The 25415-nt window shown below is 37.6% G+C and overlaps 1 protein-coding gene across 5 annotated transcripts in view; it reads right to left on the reverse strand.

Annotated features, from left to right (window-relative positions):
• NEK7 (NIMA related kinase 7) overlaps positions 1 to 25415 on the reverse strand; it is a 150326-nt gene that overhangs the window by 46229 nt on the left and 78682 nt on the right. For all 5 annotated transcript variants that reach the window (XM_060293901.2, XM_030884080.3, XM_060293940.2 and 2 more), the window contains 4 exons: positions 20882 to 20944; positions 19051 to 19161; positions 1057 to 1165; positions 81 to 188 (listed from right to left, as the gene is read on the reverse strand). In XM_060293901.2, coding sequence (XP_060149884.1) covers positions 81 to 188; positions 1057 to 1165; positions 19051 to 19161; positions 20882 to 20944 — 391 coding nt within the window. The remainder of the gene's footprint in view (positions 1 to 80; positions 189 to 1056; positions 1166 to 19050; positions 19162 to 20881; positions 20945 to 25415) is intronic.

The raw sequence follows: 25415 nt of genomic DNA on the forward strand, positions 1-25415 counted from the left end.
TCCCTTACATTTTTAACCATATGGGCGGGGTGGGGGGAAGGGGGGTAGATAACCAAATGAAATTATACTGTGTCTCTTACCTAAAGAATGTGCAGCTGTGGTTTTGGAGCTAAAAAACCGACCAAGCCCAAGATCTCCAAGTTTGACGACCCCAGTGGCTGTAATGAACACATTAGCTGGTTTTATATCTGTGAATAAATGAAGGGATCAGGTGAAAGATGATGTCAGTTTAGGTATATTCAAGGGATTAAAAAACACTTCTCATTGTTGAATTTAAAATACATCTCAAAAATGAAAGTCAGTTTGAATTTTTAACCAATTATTTTGAGTAATTTTCATATAGCCTAATATTTCTGAGTCTCAGTCCCATGACAGACAGATAATCATCAATGCAGGATGATCACTATTCATTTTCATTTAAAATGTATTTTGTTATCCATTTTCAAATAAACTTCTGTGACATTCAAAGCACAAAATAAATTTGTGCCCTTCTTATATCAATTTCAAATAGAATATCCCACTAAAGAGCAATTTATTGACATGTTTACACAAAATATAAAATCATAACTCTGACACAGGTAATTCTTTACTTAGATGACCTCAGAAATTTTAATTGCTTAAGTAAATTGTACTGAAATTGTTCAAACCCCCAAATCAAGGGATTAATGCCTTAGTGATGTAACCTTCATACATTCCACCCAACCATTTGACTGATAACTATAAATATATTAACAGTGAATGCTGAACATTAAAAATCTAAATAGCTGTAATGTATAGTTCATTAAAAAAAACAAAAAAAACCTCTTCCTTATGCATGTTCAACTGCTTTCCTGCATCTAATTTTTTTTCTTTTACCAACATAATCAGTAAAAAAAAAAAAAAAAAAAAAGTCAAACAGAAAAATAACTAATTCTTATTTAAAAAAAACCCCAAGTAGTCTTCACTTAAAGGCTTATCATTCTAGTAAAATCAAAACTTGGAAATAAATTACCTGGGAAAGCCTGATACTGTGCATCGTTGACACCAACACTAAAAGTTACTCATGACTGAACTCACCCCGGTGCATGACTCGTCGAGAATGCATGTGCTCCAGTGCACTGCACAGCTGCACGAAGTACTTCCAAACAGTCCTTTCAGGAATTAGCCTCTTTTGTTTCTTAAAATGCTGTTTAAAAAATTTTAAATAAGATTTTAAAAACAGAAATTATCTTCAGACTAGATTCGGACTTCAGTCAGAAAAACACCTACTTTTATCTACCTATTACCAGCTAAAAACCATGATTTTCCATAGTGAAAGGATACCAAGATTTTTACTGGACACAATGGCTTAAATGTCTCCCTATTGTATCTAAGGTCAGCACAAGCCATATCATGCTACATCTTTGTGGTGTCCATCTATTTCAAAAAATTAACATCCACATAAAGTAATTTCTTATCCTAAAAGGAGGATGTCAGATTTTATTTTAAGAATAGCCAGAATAAAAGAGTCTAGAGACATGGAGGTGATTATGTTCATTACAAGATAGTCCTTCTCTTGACAGAAGGTAGTGAAGTAGAATTCCTTTAAATATTGAACCATCCTTGGTGATTTGAAATATCACTTAATTTATTAAAACTTAAATAAACAAAAGGGATTTATGTGAAAAGTTTTCATGAATATTTCCACTGCATACTCCAAGTCAAACTTGCACTTTGCTTTGAACGAATGAAACTAAATATGGGAGCAAAACATTACAGGAAGACCAGGGCAAAAAAAGCTGAGTGTAAATATGCTAGCTTGGAAGGAGTGGGCCATCACGCGTAAGAGGGCAATAACTAAATAACTGCAAAACCAAAGGTACATATTCATGCCCGTTTTTCTACATTACCTTTGCCAGAAGAATATACTAATAATATGCTGATTCAAGAACACAGTTCGTAGCTTCATAAGATTTATAAAGATTCTTTACATAAAAATTATTTTTCAAAAACAAAAGTGTAATTGGTTTTCTACTTAGCAAAATCTATAAATGACCAACATGAATAAGTATTTCATTTAGACAAATTTTCAGACAATTTTAACTTTTTAAGATATACATTGATTAATAGACATCGACATTTAAATACGTGCTTTAATGCACTTTATCTGGTGACTTGACATTTTTGAAAGTTCAACTAATTTGATTTCTTTTGTTATTGAATATGGAGAATGGTACTTCAGATGATTCCAAAATAATGAGCTGTGTCAGTTCCTACCCCTGTGACCAGTTGAGGGCAGGCTGAAAGGAAAAACAATACAGGGAAACAAATCTGCCTGTACCCCTACTTCATACTTAGCAAAGGATTATATTTACTGTCTCATATGCACTCAATACACCAAAGGATAAATCTTTAAGGAAAAGCGAATCACTTTAGGTTAATCTTTATTGGAACACATACTACAGGAATGAACTTATTAGCAATTTCAATAGCTATTACATCAGTAGCAAAAAAACAAATAACAATTAGATGACCAGGATATTAAAAAGCAAATCAGGGTTAATACTAAAATGGTGAAAACCTCCCATATCATGTTTCAACGTTAAGTCTTATTAATTGCAGACTGTGTCAGCATCGGTTTTCATTCTATGGGGGCAATGCTGCAAAATCAGTTCTATACACATAATATTCTTTTAGATTTGGAATGACTCCAAATAAAGCCAGTCTATGTGCTTTCCCTCACTCTGGATTAGCATATCAGAAGACTGTTTGATGTCAACAGGAAGATGGGGACCAGGTTTCTTTTCATTCAAAAATAAATATACCGTATCATGTAAATATCAGACCATGAAAGAAGAAGCTTATGCTTTAATATAGATTCTGAAACCACCGTAATTATAATTAACTTGACAATTTACCTTTAAAGTTCCATTATTAAAAAATAAGTCATATATAAAGGAAAGGGCAGAATGAAAAAATTGCCCTCAAAATGGAAGATGTAACCAGGCCAAGATAGTCTGACTATTTTCATGTTTTCATATTCTTGTTTAGGATCGTTTCTTTCAATAACAAATTAAAGGTGATAACAATAAACTGGCATCAATATAATGCTACCGAGACGGAATGACTTGGCCAAATGTAACTATCTAAATTCCTAACATGTTTCTGAAGAATAATTTTAGGAATTTGACTGGATCGTAAAATAAATCAAAAGCAGTTTCATTACGTCATTGGTTATCTCCCAATATTTTTTATGTGTCTGTTTAAACACATGCAGTTTTTCAACCATCCTTCAGTGTAGATTTTTTTTTTTTTTTTTTTTGAGGAAACCAATACTTATGATGAGAAAAGGCTGTCTGTTCTGATGGTGGCACTGTTGGCTATCTCTTAAAAAGAGGATGAACAGAAAAAACGCAATACAAATATGAATTCTTTTTACTACTGGTAAAATTTATATTAGCACTACAAAGGAGGAACTTACAAAATGCCAATGTATTAAAAAAAAGAACCACCTTTTCTTAACTTATTCTAATATATACATATCTTTTAAAAGTTAATTATCCAGTTAAATAGCATTACTGTTCAAAAATCCTATCTTTCTTTTGAAAAAAGACAGTCCCACATAAATATTCAGCTCTAGATTTGGAAAAAATCTAATACCAATACACAGAAATAAAAAATGTACATTTATTTGTCATGTGGTAAGTTTTTAATAAAGCAATAAATAGTTTTTAAACGTTAGTAGTAATAAAGATTTCTGGATATTACAGGATATGTCATTTTTACTATATTTATGTTATAAAATAGAATTTTAACTTTTTATATCTGAAAATAAAATATCTAAAAAGTCATGAAAAGACAGAAATTAGCACTCAGGTATACCTAACCACTTGGACAGAATTATTATTTAGTCTTTTTCTCAAAGGTACGTTCATCTTTTTTCTATGCAAAGCTTCAAATATTGTTTACTTTAAAAGCATATTTTTCTATCTCCATCAACATTATTCAAATATACACTGAACATTATTCACATCAAAAGAAAAGATGTACAAAAAAGGCAGCCAGGGTGCATGTAAAATGCATATACAAACATCAGGTTATATTATATTCTCATTTATGTGTAAAAAGATTACCAGCATCTCACTTAGGTGAAATTCAGCATCCCTGGTAAAACATGTGCAATGTCACTGAACGATGTGTATTAATATAAAAGAGGCTAGCTGATGCAAGCTGCTTCCATTCAAAGATTTTTGGAAAATAGTCACATCCTTTTTTAAAATTGTCAAACATCCTCCTACAAATTAAATGCCCCAGACCAAATTACATAGTGGGCACTGCTTATCAAGTATCAGTTTTGGGGTCACTTGGTTCCTGAATCTAGACACCACTACTCCAAACAGCACATACATTTATTTCTAAGTTTTATAACTCTAGCATTCCTCCTCAGGAAATCTTGGGAAAAAAATTTAACAGTATTACCCAGCATAAACTCATCAACAGAGAAAGAACAGAAAATTATCTTGTTGGATCAAAAAAAAAAGTTAATCTCTATAGTGTATCAAAATATTTAAGCCCGTAGTTTGGTATATTAATTTTTAACAAGAAAGTTTCAGACAACACACCCAGAACCAGAGTGCCAGTTTCACAGGTGTGCGGCCCATACATTCATGCAGGGCCCTGCACTGAGTGTAATGCTCTGTTCTGCCGCCTAGAAATTCCTAGTCATTTGTCAACAAGGGGACCCACGATTGTGTGCTGGTCCTGGGCACCATATACCAAGCATCCTTTGGAAACAACATACTGCTGTAGTTAAAAACAAAACCAAAAAAACAACAAATAACAATCCTGTCAGGCAAGTCATTCTTGAAGAAAATTAGGAGAAATGGTAATTAAACAACAAGAAATAATGAAGTTATATGAGAACTGGCATTGCAGGCATCAGCTGTTTTCCATCTCTTCCAAGTATCTCACAGGAGGAAGTAAGTAATTTATGTTCACTATGAGGAACTATTTCCTGCTTGGGGGTGTCATCAGATGTTTCATGTGCCACTCACAGAATCCATATGCGCCTTTAATAACAGACCTGATTCTTGACAGTAATGGCTGTGTGACCTTGAAGAAGCCGCTTAACCTTGCTGGGCCTCTGTGTCCTCACTATATTAAACAGAGCTTGGAGATGATCTGTGTGGCACCTGCCGCCTCTAAGGTATCTCAGTTACAAATAAAACACAAATAATAAATGCCTGATTGGCACATTTTCACACTTAAAATAACAAATTTTACTAGTATGTCCTGTCCTTTAAATCTCCAGCTGATAAAAACAAAGCAAAAATAACAATCCTAATACCTCTGAGATCCCCATAGGTCCAGTTAATGCTGTAAATGGCCTTCACATGAGATAACAGGTCAAATTTTTGTAATTAGGTAATTATAAGGTAACTGACCTTGTAATTAGGTCAACCATTTACCAACAGAAGGGATGTTATGTTCCCAAACATTTCTGTTAAGTATAATGCATTTTTATAAGATGATATTTTGCAGTGGTTATTTCAAAGAATCAAATGCACAGGGACTGGGTGATGGAAAAGACAGGATGCTTCTAAAAGTGTTATTGACAGTTCTAAGTGTGATTTTTATTATATGTCAATCTTTCTATGGAAATATTTTTATTCCAAAGGCATAAGAAGGTGTCAACAGACTAAACTGTACAAGTATTTGCTATACACCAATTTTGGGAATTATATAAATGCATAAAATAATTATGTCTCAATTAGAATTTTGGTATGTGATACTAATTTGCAATGTGTGAATATTTTCACCCTTGGCACTCAGAAGAAAATTTAGGTATCCTAAGTTGCTTAGAAGATGCAAGTAATATGGGCTTGGCAGTCAGGAGATCACTAAAAATACTTATCATCTGCATCTAATTTTATCCTCTTTGATAAAACATTTCTCATCCAAGCTCTACTTGTCTTTTTCCTTTCCTATAAATGTTAGAAAAGCTGCTAAGTGTACTCAGCTGTTTCTAATTATAATTTAATAGAACATCAATGTAATCCCTTCATTCCCCAAAGTCAAAATCATATAGGTTAATAATGGAAGTGCAAAACATATTTTATCTTATGGTAGAAAATGTGAAACAGATAAGATATTTTTTCTGAGTAATTAAGCCTTGGGGGAAAAAAAAGACCTTATTTAGCAAACAAGAAAAATAAGCTCCTATAAAGTCACAATATTTTTCCCCCTGAAAAGTTGCCTTCTAAATGTTCATACATCAGTGTCAAGGAAACTTAGGATATTTTAAAAAATCAATGAAAAAGATATGAATGCATCAGAATTACTACAAGGAATGATGCCTGCATTGCTGCCACGTTGATAATTCTTAAGAGAAGCTTCCATGTTCCTAAAATTCATGGGAAAATACTTGGAAATACTTAAGATGTTGTCCCTACTGCATTAGAGGACTAGAGACAGAGGTGGTGAGATGAAAAAGCAGCAAGTCCATCTTTAGGACGACATGGAAGTTCACAAGCAGAGAGGGCAACACTTGCCTCTGATGAATTCTTTCTAGTTATGTTAAACCAGACAATAGTAAGAGAGTTAGAAAGATATTTCAATATTCTTAATGGACAAGGAAGACAGCAGAACAATAATGAGACAATAAAAGTCTCTCAGTAGAAATCTGAACAAAGAAAAGTTGGACAGAAGTCCGTACCTCTTCTCTCTACTTAATTGTCTACAGCTACCAGCACTACTGCTCGTGGTGGTAAATGGTTTATAAAGGCAGCTTTCAACCAATATTACCTTCAAATAGAAGGAGCAAAAAGTTCCCTGAAAATTATCTTCTTATTTTTTCCTAAGTAAATATAGTTCAAAACTTACACACCACTTTTTCATTATGCTCACAGGACGACATAACGGCCATTATGGTACATAATTTTCAATTTATTAAAATCCCTAAGTTCAATACTACTTTATTACCAAACTTCACAGGTATCAAAGAAAACCCAAGGGATACTTTATCAGTAACACTGCTTCTGTAAAAATAATGCTGTATAACACACCTACATATACATACCACACAGACATAAATCTACGTGGTTACACACACACAGGTGTACATGCATGATGTAGGTAGGTAGGTACCTATGTATAGAATATTCAATTCTGTATAGTTTTTTCAGATAGCATGGCTAATCTGTAACCTTAAGACTTCTGAATAATTCTAAAGTCATGTATGAAATAAGATAGATAGCAATCGTATACAAGAGATTCAGCAGGAAACAGACTGCATTTGGAATCGCTGGCAATTCTCCCTGTGGTCTGGCTTGGGCTGCACACTTTATGCCAGATGCTGAAATGGACAGTGTCTGTATCCTCTAAACCATAAATCAGAGTCAGCAAAGATAGATGGTGCTGCTGGGGAGATTTTACTGCTTCAAGGATCCAAAGGTCAAGAGTGTAAAAGACATTTCTAAGTGATTTTATTTCCAGTACAGCCTCTAAATTTGGATAAGAACAGATAAGAATATGTCTGCAAATGCAAAAAAAACAACCACACCAAGAAGGCGAACAAGATTTACACGTTATAATATTTGAAGATAATAATTATCTCCAAAACACTTCATGTTTTAGCTAACTTATCAAAGTTTGTGGTAAGCAGAATTCTCAGACATACCTCACCCCTCAAAATCCTCAAGTCCTGGTGCACCATCCCCTCCCCTTGAGTATGAGCTGGGTGGTGAATGTGATGAACTATCACCCCCATATTAGGTTATCTTATGTGACAGAAAGGATTCTGCAGACATAATTAAGGCTCTAAATCAGCTACTTTTGAGATAATCACCAGGATGATTATCCTGGGTGAACCTGACCTAATCGGGTAAACCCTTCAAAGAAGTCAGAGAGATTCAAAGCCAGAGAGACTCTCCTGCTGGCCTTAAGGGAGCAAACTGCCACAGCAGAGAGGGCCATGTGGCCTCGAAGACGGCTCCCAGTTGATAGCCAGGAAGAAAGCAGGGACTTCCATCATACAGCCGCAAGGAACTGTATTTTCCCAACAATCAGTGAACAAGGAAGAAAGCTCTAAACCTCAGATGAGATCACAGGCCCAGCTGGCACCTTGATTTCAGTTTCTAAGACCTTGAGCAAAGAACCCACAAACCAGTATGTGAACTCACTGACCCCCCCCACAAATTGTGAGATAATAAATTTGTGTTTCTTTAAGCTAAGTTTGTGATAATTAGCAATTAAAAACTAATACAAAGTGCATTTATAAACACAGTAAAAAAAATCAGTATAAAAGATTAACATTATGTCTGTATAAAGGAAGAGTCTTAAAGCTCCTACAAAATTTAAAAGAAATACCACACAGTTGGTAACAATGTAGAAAATACACAGTTGACAATCCAAAAACACAGCCTATGTCTAAATATATTACAAATAAGAAGAGGTAGCCTAACTCAGGAACAAGACACGGGAGCCACTCTTGCCACCCTTATTCAACACAGCCCTGAAAGAACCTGCCAGAGCAATCAGGCAAGAAAATAAACAAGTTAAGGGCATTAGAACCACGTAGGAAGAAGTAAAATTGTCTCTACTTGAAGATGACATGATTTTATAAGTAAAAAATCCTAAAGACTCCACCAAAAAACCATTAGTTCTAATCAACGAATTCAGTAAAGTTTCAGGATAAAAATTTAACATATAAAAATCAGTAATGTTTCTATACAGTAATAGTGAATTATCTGAAAAAGAAATAAAGAAAACAATTCCATTTACAGTAGCATCAACAACAATAAGATACTTAGGAATATCTTAACAAAGGAGGTGAACGATCTCAGAAAACTACAAGATATTGATGAAACAAATTGAAGAAGACACAAAAAAATGGAAAGAAATCCCATGTTCATGATCAGAAGAATTAATATTATTAAAATGTCAATCCTACCAAAAGCCATCTATAGATTCAATGCAATCCCTATTAAGATTCCAATGGCATTTTTCACAGCAGTAGACAATACAATTCTAAAATTTATGCGGAGCCACAGAAGACCCCAAACAGCCAGAGCAATCCTGAGAAAGAAGAAAAAAGCGGGAGGCATCACACTTCCTGATTTCAAACTATATTACAAAGTTACAGTAATCAAAACAGTATGGTACTGGCATAAAAACAGACACATAGATCAATGGAAAAGAATTGAGAGCTGAGAAATAAACCCAAGGATTTACAGTCAACTAATATTTGACAAGGGAGCCAAGAATACTCAATAGGGAGAAGACAGTCTCTTCAATACATGGTACTGGGAAAATTGGGCATCCACATATAAAAGAATAAAACTTGACCCTTATCTTTCACCACTCACAAAAATTAACTCGAAATGAATTAAAGACTTAAATGTGAGACCTGAAACCATGAAACTCCTAGAAGAAAACATAGGAAAAAGCTCCCTGACAATGATTTTTTGGATATGACACCTAGAACATAAGCAACAAAATGAAAAATAAACAAGTATGATGACATCAAACTAAAGAGCTTCTGCACAGCAAAAGAAACAATCAAAAAGTGAAAAGGCAACCTACAGAATGGGAAAAAATATTTGCAAACGATATATCTGATGAGGGGCTAATATCCAAAATATATAAAGAACTCACACAACTCCATAGCAAAAACCCCCCCAAATAATCCAATTAACAAACAGGCAAAAGACCTGAGTAGACATTTTTCCAAAGAAGATATATGAATGGCCAACAGGTACATGAAAAGATGCTCAACATCACTAGTCATTATGGAAATGCAAATCAAAACCACAATAAGATACCACTTCATGCCTGTTAGAACGGCCATCAAAAAAAGACAAGAGACAACAAATACTGGCCAGGATGTGGAGAAAGGGGAACCCTTGTACACTGTTGATGGGATTGTAAACTGGTGTAGCTGCCGTGGAGGAGCCTCAAAAAAGTAAAACTAAAAATAAAAAACTAAAAATAAAACCATGTGATCCAGCAATTCCACTTCTGGAAATATATCCAGAGGAAATGAAAACAAACATGATATCTGCAGCCCCATGTTTCTGCAGCATTATTTGCAGTAGCCAAGACATGGTAACAACCTAAGTGTGCATCAATCAGTACATGGATAAAGAAGTTGTGGTACATATACAATGGAGTATTATTCAGCCATAAAAAATGAGGATATCCTGCCATTTGCAAAAACATGGATGGACCTTGAGGGCATTGTGCTAAGTGAAAGATAAATATTGCATGATGTCGCTTACATATGGAATCTAAATAAAAAACACACAAACACACACACAGTCTCATAGAAAAAAGAGATCAGATTTGTGGTTGCCAGAAGTGCAGGGGAGGGGGGAGGGGGAACTGGAGGAAGATGATCAAAAGGTACAAACTTCCAGCTGTAAGATAAGTAAGTACTAGTGATGCAATGTGCAGCATGATGGCTACAGTCAACACTGCTGTCTGATACGCAGGGAAGTTGTTAAGAGAATAAATCCTAAGCGTTCCCATCACAAGAATAAAACCATTTTTTCCCCTTTTTTTTTGCATTTTCTTTTTATTGTACCTATACGAGCTAATGGATGCTAACTAAACTTACTGTGATATTCATTTCACAATATATTACATGTAAGTCAAACCATTATGCTGTACACCTTAAACTTATACAGTGATGTATCTCAATTATATCTCAATAAAACTGGACGGGAAAAAAAAGATAGCCTTAACTAATTATTTGAAATTGTGCCAAACTCTTGGCACAAAACAGAGTTCAATTTAAATTATTTGTATTTCATATTTCACAAAAAAGAAATCTGTAAGAATAATATTTACTTCCTTCTTAGCCAGTGTGGTGTGGTATGACAATTTTTTGGCAGATAACAAACTTCTGAGTTTCCCTTCATGAGACTTTTTATGTTGGGTTATATCTTGTTTTACTGATATTTTAGTAAAGTACAGCTTTAAAAAACATAATGTTAAATATATGCACTTATATTTTCTTCTATCTGTCTCAAACTGACTTTCTAATAGGCAATTATATAGGAACTTATAAATAGTTCAAAAAATATATTTTGGCAAAATTGGCTATGAAAATTTTAAATATATTTTAGCAATATTTCTACTGACAAAGTGTAATAAACAAAGCTCTAGTTTATATATTTCTGAGATTAGTCTCTTATCTCCTCTATACTAAGTCTCCATCACCAAATATGTTTCTTAGCAACAGAAAAGTGACATAAATAGTATTAATAAGGCATACTACAAAATGGAACATGTATTGGGTCCAATTTAGGATACAATAAAGAAAATGTATAGCATATATATGTCACAACTTGATAAACTATAATCCAACTGTTACTTTTTGTAAGAGTCTTTTCCTTTAAAATTCTGATTACTGATGATAAAGAAATATATGATGAAAAATTCTGGATTTCCTTTTATCTTAAAACTCATCTGGGAAGTATTTCATCTGACCACAGCCTCAGGTATTCCTCTGTCACTAATTAGAGAAATACTGAATATTTCCACTATAAATTGCTTAATTATATTTGTCAGCCTGCTCTAAACCAATTAATTATTTACTTGTAAAAATCTTTGATGCAGTGCTATCCAGAGGTTCATTTCTAGAATACAGACCAGGAGCTATATTTCCTCTTCTACCCCAATTAAGCTGAAGAGTTGAGACAGTGAAATATATTGTTGTGATGAACAATGATTTACAATATTACTCACCATAAAGAAATGAATCACATTTCTTACAATTCAAGTATCTACTGCTGTCCTTTATAAAGCACTAAGTCACTGTCATGTTCCTTCATAAAGAAGTTCCTATGATTTTTTCCATAATGTGGTCCCTTTTATAAAGACTGGCTTATAACACAAATCAAAGTGGTTAGAAAGCAGTTTTAGAATTTCTTAGGGCCAAAAAACCCCCTTCCTGTATCAGAACACTGTCTCCTCTCATGCCACATACCACTCGATATCTTAGCAACTCCTCGTGGGACCGGAGTATGAAACAGTAGGAAACATGTGCCTGTCATACCACCACCCATGTTTACTGATGGACCCCTGGAACAGAGGAGTGGAACAGAGGTGAGACAATCAACTGTTATACATACACTGTCCACACATTTATTGAGTTTCTACTATCAGCCAGGTACTCCCTGGAAAATGAAGGCAGGCTGTGAGACACAGTCCCTGTACTCAGCAGGGCTTTAGGTCAAATGGGAAATCCAGACATCAGGAAAATAATCCCACCAATAAATGCATGAATGTCTTACGAAGCACTGAGAGAAGAGTATGCCAGGAGTATTAAGAGCATAAAGCCGTCTACAGGTCAAAGAAAACCATCCCTGAGAAAGTGATGTCTGAGCAGAGCCGAAGGACAGACAGACATAAGCCCAGCCAGCCTGGGGGGTACAGCACCTGGGGCAGCGGGAGCTGATGCTCGACTGCCCTGAAGAAGAACTGAGAGGCCGCTGCTGGGACCTGGGAGGGGAGGCGGGGCAGATTCTACAGCAAGGGTTTGCTGAGCACCTACTGTGTGCAGGGCTCTGTCCTCAGCACGAGGAGTGCGTGAGGACACGACGCAGAGGAGGGTTCCTCTCTCCGAGAGCCTATGTTCTGGATCACACGTGGTTCTGTACGTCTCGTCAAACATCTTTACCTTTACCTCAATGGGAAACTCTAGGAAGGTTTGAAAGCAGAGGTTTTTCTTTCTTTGTTTTTCTCTCCCTCCTCACTTCTCTTAAAGACTGATGGAGAAATAGAATAGATTTGAGGGGTGGATCCTGGATGCTGGGAGATTAGTTAAAAAGCTCTCATGTTCCAGGTGAGAGGTGACAGTCCTTCACTCAGCAGGGAGAGAAACGGAAACGGAGCTGGGTGGAGAAATCTGAGAGACACTGAGAAGGAAAGTAAACAGAACTCGGTGACAGACTGAGAAGGGGAGGTAAGAGAGAAAGAATGTCCGAGAAGACTGCTGGGGTCCAGCGTGCGCCCTGGACATGAGGGAAACCACGGGTCCCCGTGTAGATGTGGGGAATCGCATGTTCTCAGGATTCAGACAGAACTCCACGCTACAGACAAGAAACTGGATCAACACGAGCCTAGAGAGTAACTGATCCACTGGCACAAACAAGATCAACTGGGAAGGGAGGGAAAAGCAAAAAGCAAAAAAAAGCCAGGACTGAAACTTTTAAAACTCCGTCATTAAAGACTAGGAAGAAGAGACTGACTCAGTCAAGAAGAATCAGAGTCTCCAGAGAGGCAGGAAGAAAACCAAGGCACTTTGGGACTCAACAAGCCATAGAGGGAGTCTTTTAAGAAGGAGGGTAGGAAAAGCAGAGGCAAAGGCGGCTGAGGATCAAGCAGAACGAGGACCGGACCCGGGCACTGGATTGAATGACACGGGTCACTCGAGAGCCATGCCCTGTGGTGTGTTTGAAGCCAGGTCAGGAGTGAGTGTCTGACTGTGGAGACAAACAGAACTCGGGCAGTGGGAAGGGAAAGCCAGGCAGAGGCGGGGGTGGCAGGACTGAACTCAGCAGGGCCTCCCTTCATCGTCTCGTTTAGAGCAGCAACACCCTCCTCTGAACCGGATTTCCTTTTTCTCCACTGTACTGACTGACGTCTGACATACTGCATTTCCACTCGCCTATCATTCTGTCTTGCCCACTAGACATACGGTTCTTGGATGAATCAATGAATGCATGAAGGCGGGACGTGTGTGAATGCACGTGTGTGCGTGTGAACGTTTAAGATAACAGTGACCTGAGCATGTTCAAGTGGCGTTAGAAGGACCCAGCAGATGCCTCCAGGATGGGGAGTAGATAACTAAGGTTTCTGAGAATCGGGGTAGAGAAAGAACAAAGAATCCAGGTGGCAACACACACAACCCCTTCTGTCCAACAAGGAATATGGAGACAGGAGAGAAGGAAGAGAGAAGAGTGAAGGGCCAGGCTGCTCCAGCAGGTTCGGCCACGGGAAGGTGATGGCATCCTGACTGATGACGTCCGTTCACAGGAGGAAGATGACGTCCCCTTCCTCCTGTGAAAGAGGAGGCAGGCTGCCATCTGTGAAGTGTGAGACGAGAGGGGAGAAGGGGTGACCGGAGTATTTAAACAGAATAAAGAACGTTCCAGTACCTATCGAGTAGATAGCACACATTCAGATAGGCACATGTAATTATAATACTTAAGTATGTGCACACATCTGTACATATGCCTACAAAAATAAAATACCTATATATTATTTAGCCCTCATAGTAAGACTATAAGGCAGGTATTATTAACCCAATTTCATACCCGAGGAAACTGCAGCTCGATCATTAAGATTAAGTCGTTAAATCAAGGCCATAGCATCACTGCTTAGAGTCCTCTATCACCCTCAGAAGCTCCCAGTCTGTCTAGATTTGGCTGTCTTGTTACAAACTACCATTCTAATCTATCCTACTCCTTTACAAAACTTATTACAGCTCCAGTTACACAGTTTTCTATGAGTGTCAGTTAAATGCCTCTCTCCTAGACAAGTTCCAAGAAGCCATAAACCAGGCGTACAGCACACAATGTCCAGTAAATAAACAAATTAAAGAGTGTTATTTTCTTTAAGGCTACAAATTGGTATAACTATTTGAGAGAACAATTTGGCAGTATCTGTGATGCATATACCCTATTGGTCAGCAATATTATTTATAGAAATCTGTGTAACTGTCTATTAAGTACAGTGTGTATGGTACTGTTGTATTGAAATACACAAGGTTTTGTACTGGAGCTTTCTCTGTAAGAATTAAACGATGGAAACAGTCCAACTGTCTATAATAAAGCAATAATTAAATACACTGTGATGCGTCTGAGAAAGAATACATAATCAATCAGTATATATTTTTGTATGTGTGTAAAGATACAAAATAAAGTTGGAAAGGTTTTATGCACGTAAAAGTCAGTGGTTTATCTGGGAGATGGAAATGCAGGGAGGAAAGTTAAGGCTTTCACCATTTGAGAAAAGTAATTAGAGATAATTTATATTTAAAAAAATAAGAAACACTACGCTTACTAAGTCAAATGGAGAGAAAAGCCACAACTATGTGTTCTATTGAAATGCATCAATCCATAATCAGAGTAATTCTGTTTGATGAAGGACCAGGAGAGATCTCACAGGTCAGATCCTCCCAAGTTATTAAATTATTCCCTCCCAGTACAATTAGGTATTTGGTCAGGTCTAAAATATCATACTGCAAAAGGCATACATGACTATAATCAGGATATGAAGACATTCTACTTATGTGAATCTGCTTAGTCAAAATTTCTATTCTGAACACTAGTCAAACTTTCTGTTATGGTCATTATGCTGAGATTACTGTAAGATCTACAGACTTGATAGTATTACTTTCAACCTTTAGAAGTGCAGCTCCAAGAGGATCTGGAAAACCAGACCCAAGAATGTCTTCTATCTTGACTAGGCAAACTGATGGCGGCTCTAACAAAGGACAGGATCATTAAAGGCTTACACAGTAAAGCCTATGGGTGAGGATGGAGGAATGATAGCACTAATCCTGTCAAGAAGAACCACTCCAGTATTCTACCAAAGTATACACTATGTTGCTCTAAAAGCTTATAACTTACTAGGAATCAGTTGATATATTTTATTTTTATAAAAAGTTCCCTAAATAGTCTTTTACGTGATAGATACTTTCAAATTTTAATCAGTAGCCCCTGACTAAGGGTATAGCTATCCATTCTATAATGGTAAGTTACTATTCGTTACCAGAGTTCTGTTCTTCTGAATCTATCTTACTAGATCCATAGGGTCAGCTGATTAAAAATTTCCTTGATAATGTCAAGTGATGGCAAGTCTGTTTGAATATGGAGCTGAGTTCACCACCACAATAAATATAAGATCACACTGACAAATTCTTCCTTCCTCACGGGCCGAAGAAATCTGAATCTGCTGAAGATGGAGATAACAGGGCTTCTGTAAGGCACTCTGGTTTTGAGTTAGTTTTCTCAAATGTGAAAGGATAGGCGTACTCTTCCAAGGTAAACGTCATAGGCCCAGGCATGCCTTGGCATTAGGCCAGGAACAGCAACCTTTATGTGTAAAGTAGGAGCAGCAAAGAAAGAAAACCAGATTGAACAAGAGCAAAAACTCTAAAAGGCAATCAAGCCCCTAAATCATCAAGCTCTCAATCTAGGGCAAGACTCTGTAACTGAAATTGTCTGTTTCTTTCGTCTGCTTCAGCAGGCATTTGCCCAGTAGGGGTTTGCCCTCTTTCCTTTGCACTATAAGTAATTAAATAACTCTTGTACCTAAAGGTTCAAGCAAAGAATGTTATCTTACTTGTCTCTCTTGTAAGGATTATTTACATGAGCTTTTATGAGTCTCATCTTGATAGACAGCTGTTTTGTAAGATTTTCCATTTGTGTTTTTGCATTTCTTTTTAAAATGAAGACTACATTTTTTTTATTGTTAATTAATTTGCAGACACTGCAAATTAATTGGTGGTTAGCTATCTGTGGTAGCGGTGGGAAGTCCCTACAACAGCAAGTCAGGTAACTGATGGGAAGTGTGTCATCCTACCACAGGACTTTAAACAGAGTCAGCTTGATAGCATTCTGTGATAGCAGGAATGTTATCCTCCTTTTATGTAGCGTTTTTATAATTTAGAAAGCAATCTCAAAACTGTCTCTATCTTACAAATGAGGAAACTGACCCTAAGAGAAGTTAAGTAATGAGAGTTTAAGTGGCTGACACTGAACTCACACTGGAGAGCAGGGTTCTCAGCTACTGCTAGTAAACCCACAAACACCTTGACCAGAACATCTGCAAAGGGCTTGGAATGGAATGCAAATTGTGTATGCATCAGCATTTTCCGGGGGAGAAGGTCAAGAGTTTTCATCTGATTTTTCAAAGGAGTTTTGTGATACAAAAATTCTTAAGGGCCACTAAAGAAAAACACATGGGTTTTTACATCAGACAAACCTAACTTCAAATACAGTTCTTCTATTTATTAGTAATGATACTTATCTTCTCTAAGTGTCAAAATTACCTCTAAGAATTCTTCTGACGAGGAAACAAGATAATGCATACAAAGCACCTAACCCTGTTTTTAAAAACCCCTTACAAGAACTCCATGTAGCAGAGATTACTGGTTGTGCTCAGGTATCTGTTAAGAGACTGAATATACAAATAGACAATGGCCAGACCACATATAAAAACAGAACTCTGAACCACAGTCCCCAGCAACCTGACCAGGAAACCAACCTTCCATCTTTAACAAGCAGCCCGGGAAGCCAGCCTGCTCCATCAGACTCGGAGGAGGTCAGACTGCTCTCTCTAGTGACAATCCAGTAAGCTGAACAGTAACTTCTGTAACAGCCCCAAATGGCCAGGACTTAATAACTGACAGCTTCCCCAATTTTCATCCTTGCTTCCAACTTAGGACCAACCAGAGAAAGCCAAATACACAGCCTCGCCAGTCACCTAAGACGCCCGACTTGGAGTGAGCTCACCAACAGCTTCTGTGTGTCAGTGGCCTCCCATCAGGTCACAACCGAAGCCTCCTCTTTTATCCACTATAAAGAGTCCCTCCTCCTCTACCTGCCCGAGAATCTCTGCCAACACGCTGGTGACAGTGGTTGACTCCGTTGCTGGAACAGGCTCAGAATGAACAGCTCTCGCTTCTTCTCATTTTGTTGGTCTTTGCTGATTTCCACACTGTTCAATTCAGCTTCCAGAGTAAGAGTTTAGCTCACACATGGACAGCCAAATGAAGACTACACATGCTAGCCTCCCCTGCATCTACACACGTTCATGAGATGAAATTCTGGCCAATGGGATGAAACGGAAAACAGTGTGTGGCAGCATCTAGTGATGTGCCTTAGATACAGCCAGCCAGTACCCTTCTCCCTTCATGCCTACGACTTGATCAGCTGTAAACAGGCTTGGTCTCTGAGAATTTGAGATCAGAACTGCCGTATTAGCCCCAGAATTTTATGCAACAGAGAAATATACATAATAACACTAATAATACAGCAACAGCTTCCATTTACATAGCCTTCCTATACGTGGGACACTCTTCTAAGTTCTTAGTAAATATCAATTACTTAATCATTTAAAACGACTATGAAGTAGGTTCTATTATTATTTTGTTTTGGAAAAAATATGGCACACAGAAGTTAAGTCCCTGGTGGTCCAGTGGTAAAGAATCTGCATTGCAGTGCAGGGGACATGGGTTTGATCTCTGGTCAGGGAACTAAGATCCCACATGTCACGGGGCAACTAAGCCCGCGTGCCACAACTACTGAGCTCACGTGCGTCAACTAGAGCCCGCATGCCGCAAACTATAGAGCCCATGCGCCCTGCAGCCTGTGCGCCACAACTAGAGAGAGGAAACCTGCACAGCACAACTAGGGAGAAGCCCGCGCACCACAACGAAGAGCCCACGTGCCGAAATGAAAGATCCCGCATGCCACAACTAAGACTCGATGCAGCCAAAAAAATAAATTAAAAAAAAAAGAAGTTAAGTTAAGCCCAAGTATAAGCAGTTTTTAGCCTACTGTTATTTGGCAGTTTCTATAACTCGTAGCTGAACTTAAACCCAATTAATATGCCCTTAGAAAAGAAATAACTTTTAAGTGGTCAAATCAGGGTTTGATGTGCAACTTTGAATCTAAGGCCCACTTTCTTCTCTGAGCATCCCTCCCAGGAGCAGGGACAGCCCAGGTCAGGCTGCCCTACTATTTCCCACTGGTCCCTCTGTTTGATGTCCAGAGATGCAGGATTGAGGGTGCTCTGGCTGGAGAAATCAAGCTGCAAAACTATAACTTCAGCTTACAGAAGACGAGCCCTCGGTCTATTTCCAGGTTGGTCTCGGAGTGTTCACATATCCAGTGTGACTTCACCAGGTATCTAGCTTCATAATCATAATCATCACTACTGCCTACCACTTATTACAGGGATACCGTATGTTAAGCACCACGTTGAGGTCTTTAAAGTAGCTAACATGCCTATATTTTTAACCTACAACTCAATTAGAAAAAATAAATCTTCAGTTTAAAAAAAAAAAACAAACCTTACCTTTATCATTCTGGATAGATCACCAGCATCTGCTAATTCCAAAACTATGTTTAGTTCATTATCTTCAATGAATGATGCATAATATTTAATTACATTAGGATGGTTGAGTTGCTGGGGGAAAAAAAAAAACAGGCATCAAAAAGTTTTCTTACTGTAAATTCCCAAGAGTCACAGTTTCGTAACTTAAGAATAAAGTTAGTTACTGCATTTCATTTTTAAGTTACAGAAATCTTAACATGACTATATTTTTCTTTAATCTAGTGAATTTTGAAATAAGTATTATACTTATTGAAAGTAAAACTAGACATCATTTTTATTTTAATATTTTTATTAGAAATAATAAATTATACACTTAAAATTTTTTAAAGTATTGCTATGATGAACAAATATATAAATACATGCATATAAACGAATGACTAAATTAAATCACCAATTGTTAAAAATTATATCCTTCAAAATGATAAATGTCATTTAAGGCCACTCAATGTTAAGTAAAGTATTCCTTTTTACTACTATTTTGAAGTTAAGGGTGATCCTAGTATAACTCCAGCCAGTGGTAAAAATCTGGCATCTACTATATTGTATCTAAATATCACTTTTACATCAAATAATATAAATATTCTGAACTTATCTACGGGGTTGATTATTAAATTACCTTAAAAATTTTTCACCTTGTAGAAATATATTCGTAAGTCTATACACATTTACAGTCTTTTTGTACAATCTTTTCATTCAATCTTTAAGCAAGGTAACATAAGAAAAATCATTCCTCAAAGAAACTTATTCAAGAATGATCCCAAAGAGTATACACAGGATTTTCTTCTCTTCTTTCTATTTAAAGGTTTTCCTCCCACATTTTCTATGATGATATATTATTTCTCTAACAAAGGTTTATTAAAGCAGTCACTTCATGTCCCAGGAAATAACAACAAATAGAACAGTGGAAAGCATGGTTCAATCTGATCTTACTCTTATCTTTTTGACTAGATCTAATTCACTTCAGGCACAAACAAAACTGGATGGCATAAAAATCACCCAACTTTTATCCAAAAGTTAAAAATATAACATAAACCACTGAATTCCTCAAAAGAAATCTCACTATAATAAATGCAGTGTGACGGTAACTGAAATGTCAGTCCTATTCTTTGAGTGGATAAGAAACTGAAAAGCTAATTCTGACATACTCCATACACCACCCTTTCTATATCTGCAAAAAACATGGAAATATTATTTTTAAAATGTGAGCCATTTGGATCAGTCCACATTCTCAATATACCATACCCTGAGATAATGCTAATATGCATTTACATTACTTAACATTTAGAATATGTCTAACTGGGATCATCGAGAAAAAATTTCTTCAATGTTTTATGTCTATTTTATTTATCTTCTAGTTTGAAATGGGGGAAAAAAGCTAATCCTACCAGGGCTTCCCTGGTGGCGCAGTGGTTGAGAGTCCACCTGCCAATGCAGGGGACGCGGGTTCGTGCCCCAGTCCGGGAGGATCCCACATGCAGCGGAGCGGCTGGGCCCGTGAGCCATGGCCACTAAGGCTGCGCGTCTGGAGCCTGTGCTCCGCAACGGGAGAGGCCACAACAACAACAACAACAAAAAAGCTAATCCTACCAAATGTTCCAATTAAATTATTGTACAGTAAATCCAAAAGGTAACTGGATTCTTCAATATATTGATTTCAAACTTATATGTTACTTGAAATCGGTGCAGCATAAGCTGTATCTCAAAAATCTTTTTAAGTGTGATATTTAATAAATCACTTTTATCAACCTACTCAGTTATGTTCAAAACAGTCAACAGTTCGTTTGTTATTTACCTTAAGGAGATCTATTTCTTTGATACAATCAGCACGTGCTTTGGCGTCCATTAAATCAAATATCTAAAAATAAAATCCAGAATTACTTAATAAAATAGTAATCTATGGTTCAAGTTACCATGTAAGTCCACTGTAATACTTTGCACATAATTACACACACACTAAGAAGTATTCTTTCCAATTAGCTTTTAGGAGCTGTGGCGATCTACAGGTATTTTATCCCATGTGACTAGAAGTTACATTTTCCCTCCAGAGGCAGTCAGTATTAAAAATGGGAAAAGAGAAGAGCTAGATATTTCAAGTCTTAAGTTCAAATCGAACAGCACGGAAGTTGTGAGATTGTGATATATTAATATAATAATAGTTAAAATACTGAACAATATGTGCTAAATATACTGCATGAACCACCTCGTTTAATTCTCATTTAATCCGCATGAGGACAATAATGTTAGTATTCCCACTTTACACATGAAGGAAAGTAGGTTTAGAAAGCTTAAGAAATTGACAGGGGTTCACATAGGTAATTAATGGAGCAGCCAGAATTCATTCTCCAAGTTATCCTACTATAACCCAAGCTCTGAACCATTAATCTATATGATCAAATCAGGTCTAAAAGGTCTAATGCATGCATTCTTGACAGGGCTGATACCCTTGTCAATTTTCCAAGGAGGTGAAAATTGGTTCTTCAGAGAGAGGGTGACAAAGTCTTACTCTCTTTAAGCACAGATATACATATGATACCTAAACAGACACACTGTATCTACAGAATTAAAATTTCATGGTGGGGGGCATAATTGGGAAAAAATGTCTAAAAAGGTGAGGGGTGAAAATAAAGAAAAGGTTGAGAAACGTTGATCTAATGTAAAAAACATAAAAATAAATAATACAATCAAAGGGCTCTTTAGCATGTCTCTGAAGACAAAGAAATCGCTCAACGTTCCAAGCATATGGAAAATTAACAATAAATAAATATCTTAATAAGTCAATACTCCAAGCATAAATGAGGATAACACGTCCATTTTCTTGCTTTTCCATGATTCACAAAACTGTGTTGAATGCCAACTTATCGTTATGTTTTATTATAGCTACAAATAAGGGAACCAGCCTGCAGTCCTCAGGAGGCACACTGTCAGGGGCAGACTGCAGCCCCGAGCACAGAACGTGACACTCAACCGGCAAGTGCTGCTGCACGAAGTGACATGAGTGCCTCGAGGGGCAGGCTGTGGCTGCCTGGGTTTCCGATGCTTGATTCATGTATGCAGGGAAGTGCAATACACCTCAGAAAGATTTCTTACAGAAATAAGTAAAATGACAAGTTCATTACTTAAAGGAGTAAACTCTACATTTAGCAATTTCACGTAGGAAAGCCACTCATTACCCAAAATGCCAAAAGGTGCCAGAAAAATGATGTTGTCACTAAATAACAAATCAAACAAATATTAATGTAAACAGAAAATTTTGAACTTGATGTTAGTTTCTGATATGAAACACACACACACACGCACACACACACACACACACACACTACTTATCTATGATGCCATTCTCGGGAACTACCACTCACAGGGGACTTGATACAACTTGAAGAAATGTGGGGAAGTACAAATTTTTGAATGTCTTAGACCTTGAAGGAATTCCTGAAAACTTTTTTTTTTTTTTTTTTGCGGTACGCAGGCCTCTCACTGTTGCGGCCTCTCCCGTGGCGGAGCACAGGCTCCAGACACGCAGGCTCAGCGGCCGTGGCTCACGGGCCCAGCCGCTCCGCGGCATGTGGGATCTTCCCGGACCAGGACACGAACCTGCGTCCCCTGCATCAGCAGGCGGACTCTCAACCACTGCGCCACCAGGGAAGCCCCTGAAAACTTTTTTTAAGGAAACAGAGAAAGGATCACTCTGGTACTAGTGACTAAAATGAAAAAAAAAAAAAAATCACAAACTTGGAGACATGTATAAATCTAATCTCCCAGTAATCAACGTCTCTATGATGGAAAAGTATTAAAACACGAAAGACTGAGCGAGATGAGAATGTGTATGAGAGCTCTAGGAAACCCTAACTAGACACAAAATACAAAGACAGAACTGTGCCATGATGAAATCATGAATCTTTAATTCAACTTATAATTAAACTAATTCAGAATTAACAAATTAACTTTCATCTTGAACTGAATTCTCAATACCAAAAGTCACTTCTCAAACACTGAGGAATGAAGCATTGCTGGCACATTTAAGGCAAAATTAAATTCTGAACCAAATACTTTTAATTGGAAATTCAGAAGTATCTTATCTTGCTTTTTCTCTTAGCCAGCATGTCAAGACAAAAACAGAAACTGAATCTTCAGATTAAATCATTCGCAGACATAGATTCAAAGCTGTCTGATTCCGTGAGCAAAAGGCAATACACATGAAAAAAAATCTGGATTTTCATAAACTATTTACAAGCTTGTCTTCAGAAGGTATCTTTCCAGCTCTACCAAAGTTTCTAAACTAATGTTTGGGTTTTTAAACTAATGTTTGATAAGAGCAAAGTTATTAGCAGTGTTTAAGCAAGTGATTGCCTGATACATTCTTGGTATTCTCTGAATCATTTAAAAAGTTCTCTTTTGTCACCTTTAAATTTTGCCAAAATTACTCACGACTAATGAAACTCAAAAGGTTAACACTAGGTATCTTTGGAGGGAAAAGGCTTTCAAGTGACTTAAACATTAAACACAAATGTCCTTAAAAGGGCATCTGTAAATCTGTTAGGAGAAAAAAATACTTAAAATGTAGCAAAGGAAGTACTTCAAAAAATATACTGAGAGAGTTTGACAAACCTGTTACATCTTACTTTAAATAAATCTTACATAAATGGAAATCTCAACCAAACATCTGGGCCTCACCAGCTTCACAGAGCCTGAATAAATGAACTGAGCAGCTTGTCCCACATTGAGGCCTGTTTCCCATGTGCCCTCCGTCCTTATTCTGATCTCACCCCTCGACTGTGCCTCTGTCTTTCCCGGTGTTCCTGCCCCTTGCAACCCGGATGCCACAGTGACTTCTGGTTCCCGCACTTGCTGAGTGGTAGGCACAGACTTTCTTATTTGAAGGATGGAAGATGGGTGAGGGAGTTAGAAAATCCATGGCAGAAGGGCTGAGTGGCCTCTCTAGACGTAAATTACAATCATCGAACAAGATAATCTCCGAATAATGAAAGTCTCTACCACCAGCCCCTCCCTGACTCAATACACAGGCCCCTAAGGGGTGGAGAGGGGGGCGGAAGTTAAGCCAGGTGAGTGCTCGAAGAGATCTGCACTGGAGCCAGGAACCGCGCTCCTCTGACACCCAGGCCTGTAATCCAGCGGCCGTCAGCCTTCCTCTCTTCATGCACCAACGTGTCTGAACTTCAAGGCAAAAGACAGGACTCAATTTCTTCCTCGTGGATTCCTTAAGGCCCTGGCAAATGATGGCAAGGAACTAGATATCTGTGTGTGTCCTTAATTTTTCCATGATTATTTAAAAAAAAAACAAAAAAATCTTTGTTTCCAAGGGGGTGACTTTTAACTCAACAGGCTAGTATATAGTGATCTAACTCCTAGGGCATCAATCAGTCCTGTTTTTAAAATTAAAAAGCTTCTAATACGTACCACGGGAAATTCATCCTTTGTGCAGACTTCCTGAGAGCCTGAAGCTCAGCAAAGCTTAGTGAGGGCTTCCGGAGGTTCAGAAGCCACCCTACAGGGGTCAGGGAGAAGGTGGTGCAGGAGAAGCAAACAATCCAAAATCATGACAGTGAGAAATATCCTGAAAGGAGTGGGAAAAAGAGATGCCACTGAAGGAAATAAGAAAAGGGATATCCAGACAGACAGGAGAACCAAGCCAGTGTAGTGTGAAGAAGCTGTGGGTGTTGAAGCAACAGTTACTACGGAGACGTCAGTAAGAACGCCAAGTGATGACACTGCAGGAAAGGAGAGGTGGATGCGGGAGAAACGGGCAGCAGCTGAAAAAGTCTCCAGGAAGACAGAAGAGAAAGATCTTGTCCAGAGCGCAGGTAGGGAAGGGAAGATGGATTAGGATGGCTGTGCAATCGTGAAAGCACAGCAGATGGCAGAGGTCGTCACTGTCACACAGGAGATGCCCTTTTCCACTAAGCATGAAGGCATACGGGTCGTGGCTGAGGCTTCAGAGTAGGTGGTAGTTTTTAACTCCACCACTGACAACACTGTAATCGTATGTACCTGCTGGTTTGTGTTCTTCTCACTACCGTGGTTAAAATATATCCAAGTAGGGAGTACAAGAGAGTGCATTTCCAAAGAAACGTAAGCAAAACTCCAAGAAATAACCTGAACCCTTCTGTGCTAGGGGGTGTGGAACAGTGGGTACATGTGAACAGGGAAATGAAGAAACACCCAGTGAAGAGAAACCCTGCCCGGGGGGGTTAGCAAGACAGGAACAAGATGGGGGAGATTGTAAAGTGGAAACATCCGCATTGCTCAAATAGCTGATAAAGGTCCAAGAAACACACAAACAACTGAAATCAGACCTTAAATAAGAGGTC

This window comes from Globicephala melas, chromosome 1, assembly GCF_963455315.2.
Source record: "Globicephala melas chromosome 1, mGloMel1.2, whole genome shotgun sequence".
In the NCBI taxonomy this organism is placed as follows: Eukaryota; Metazoa; Chordata; class Mammalia; order Artiodactyla; family Delphinidae; genus Globicephala; species Globicephala melas.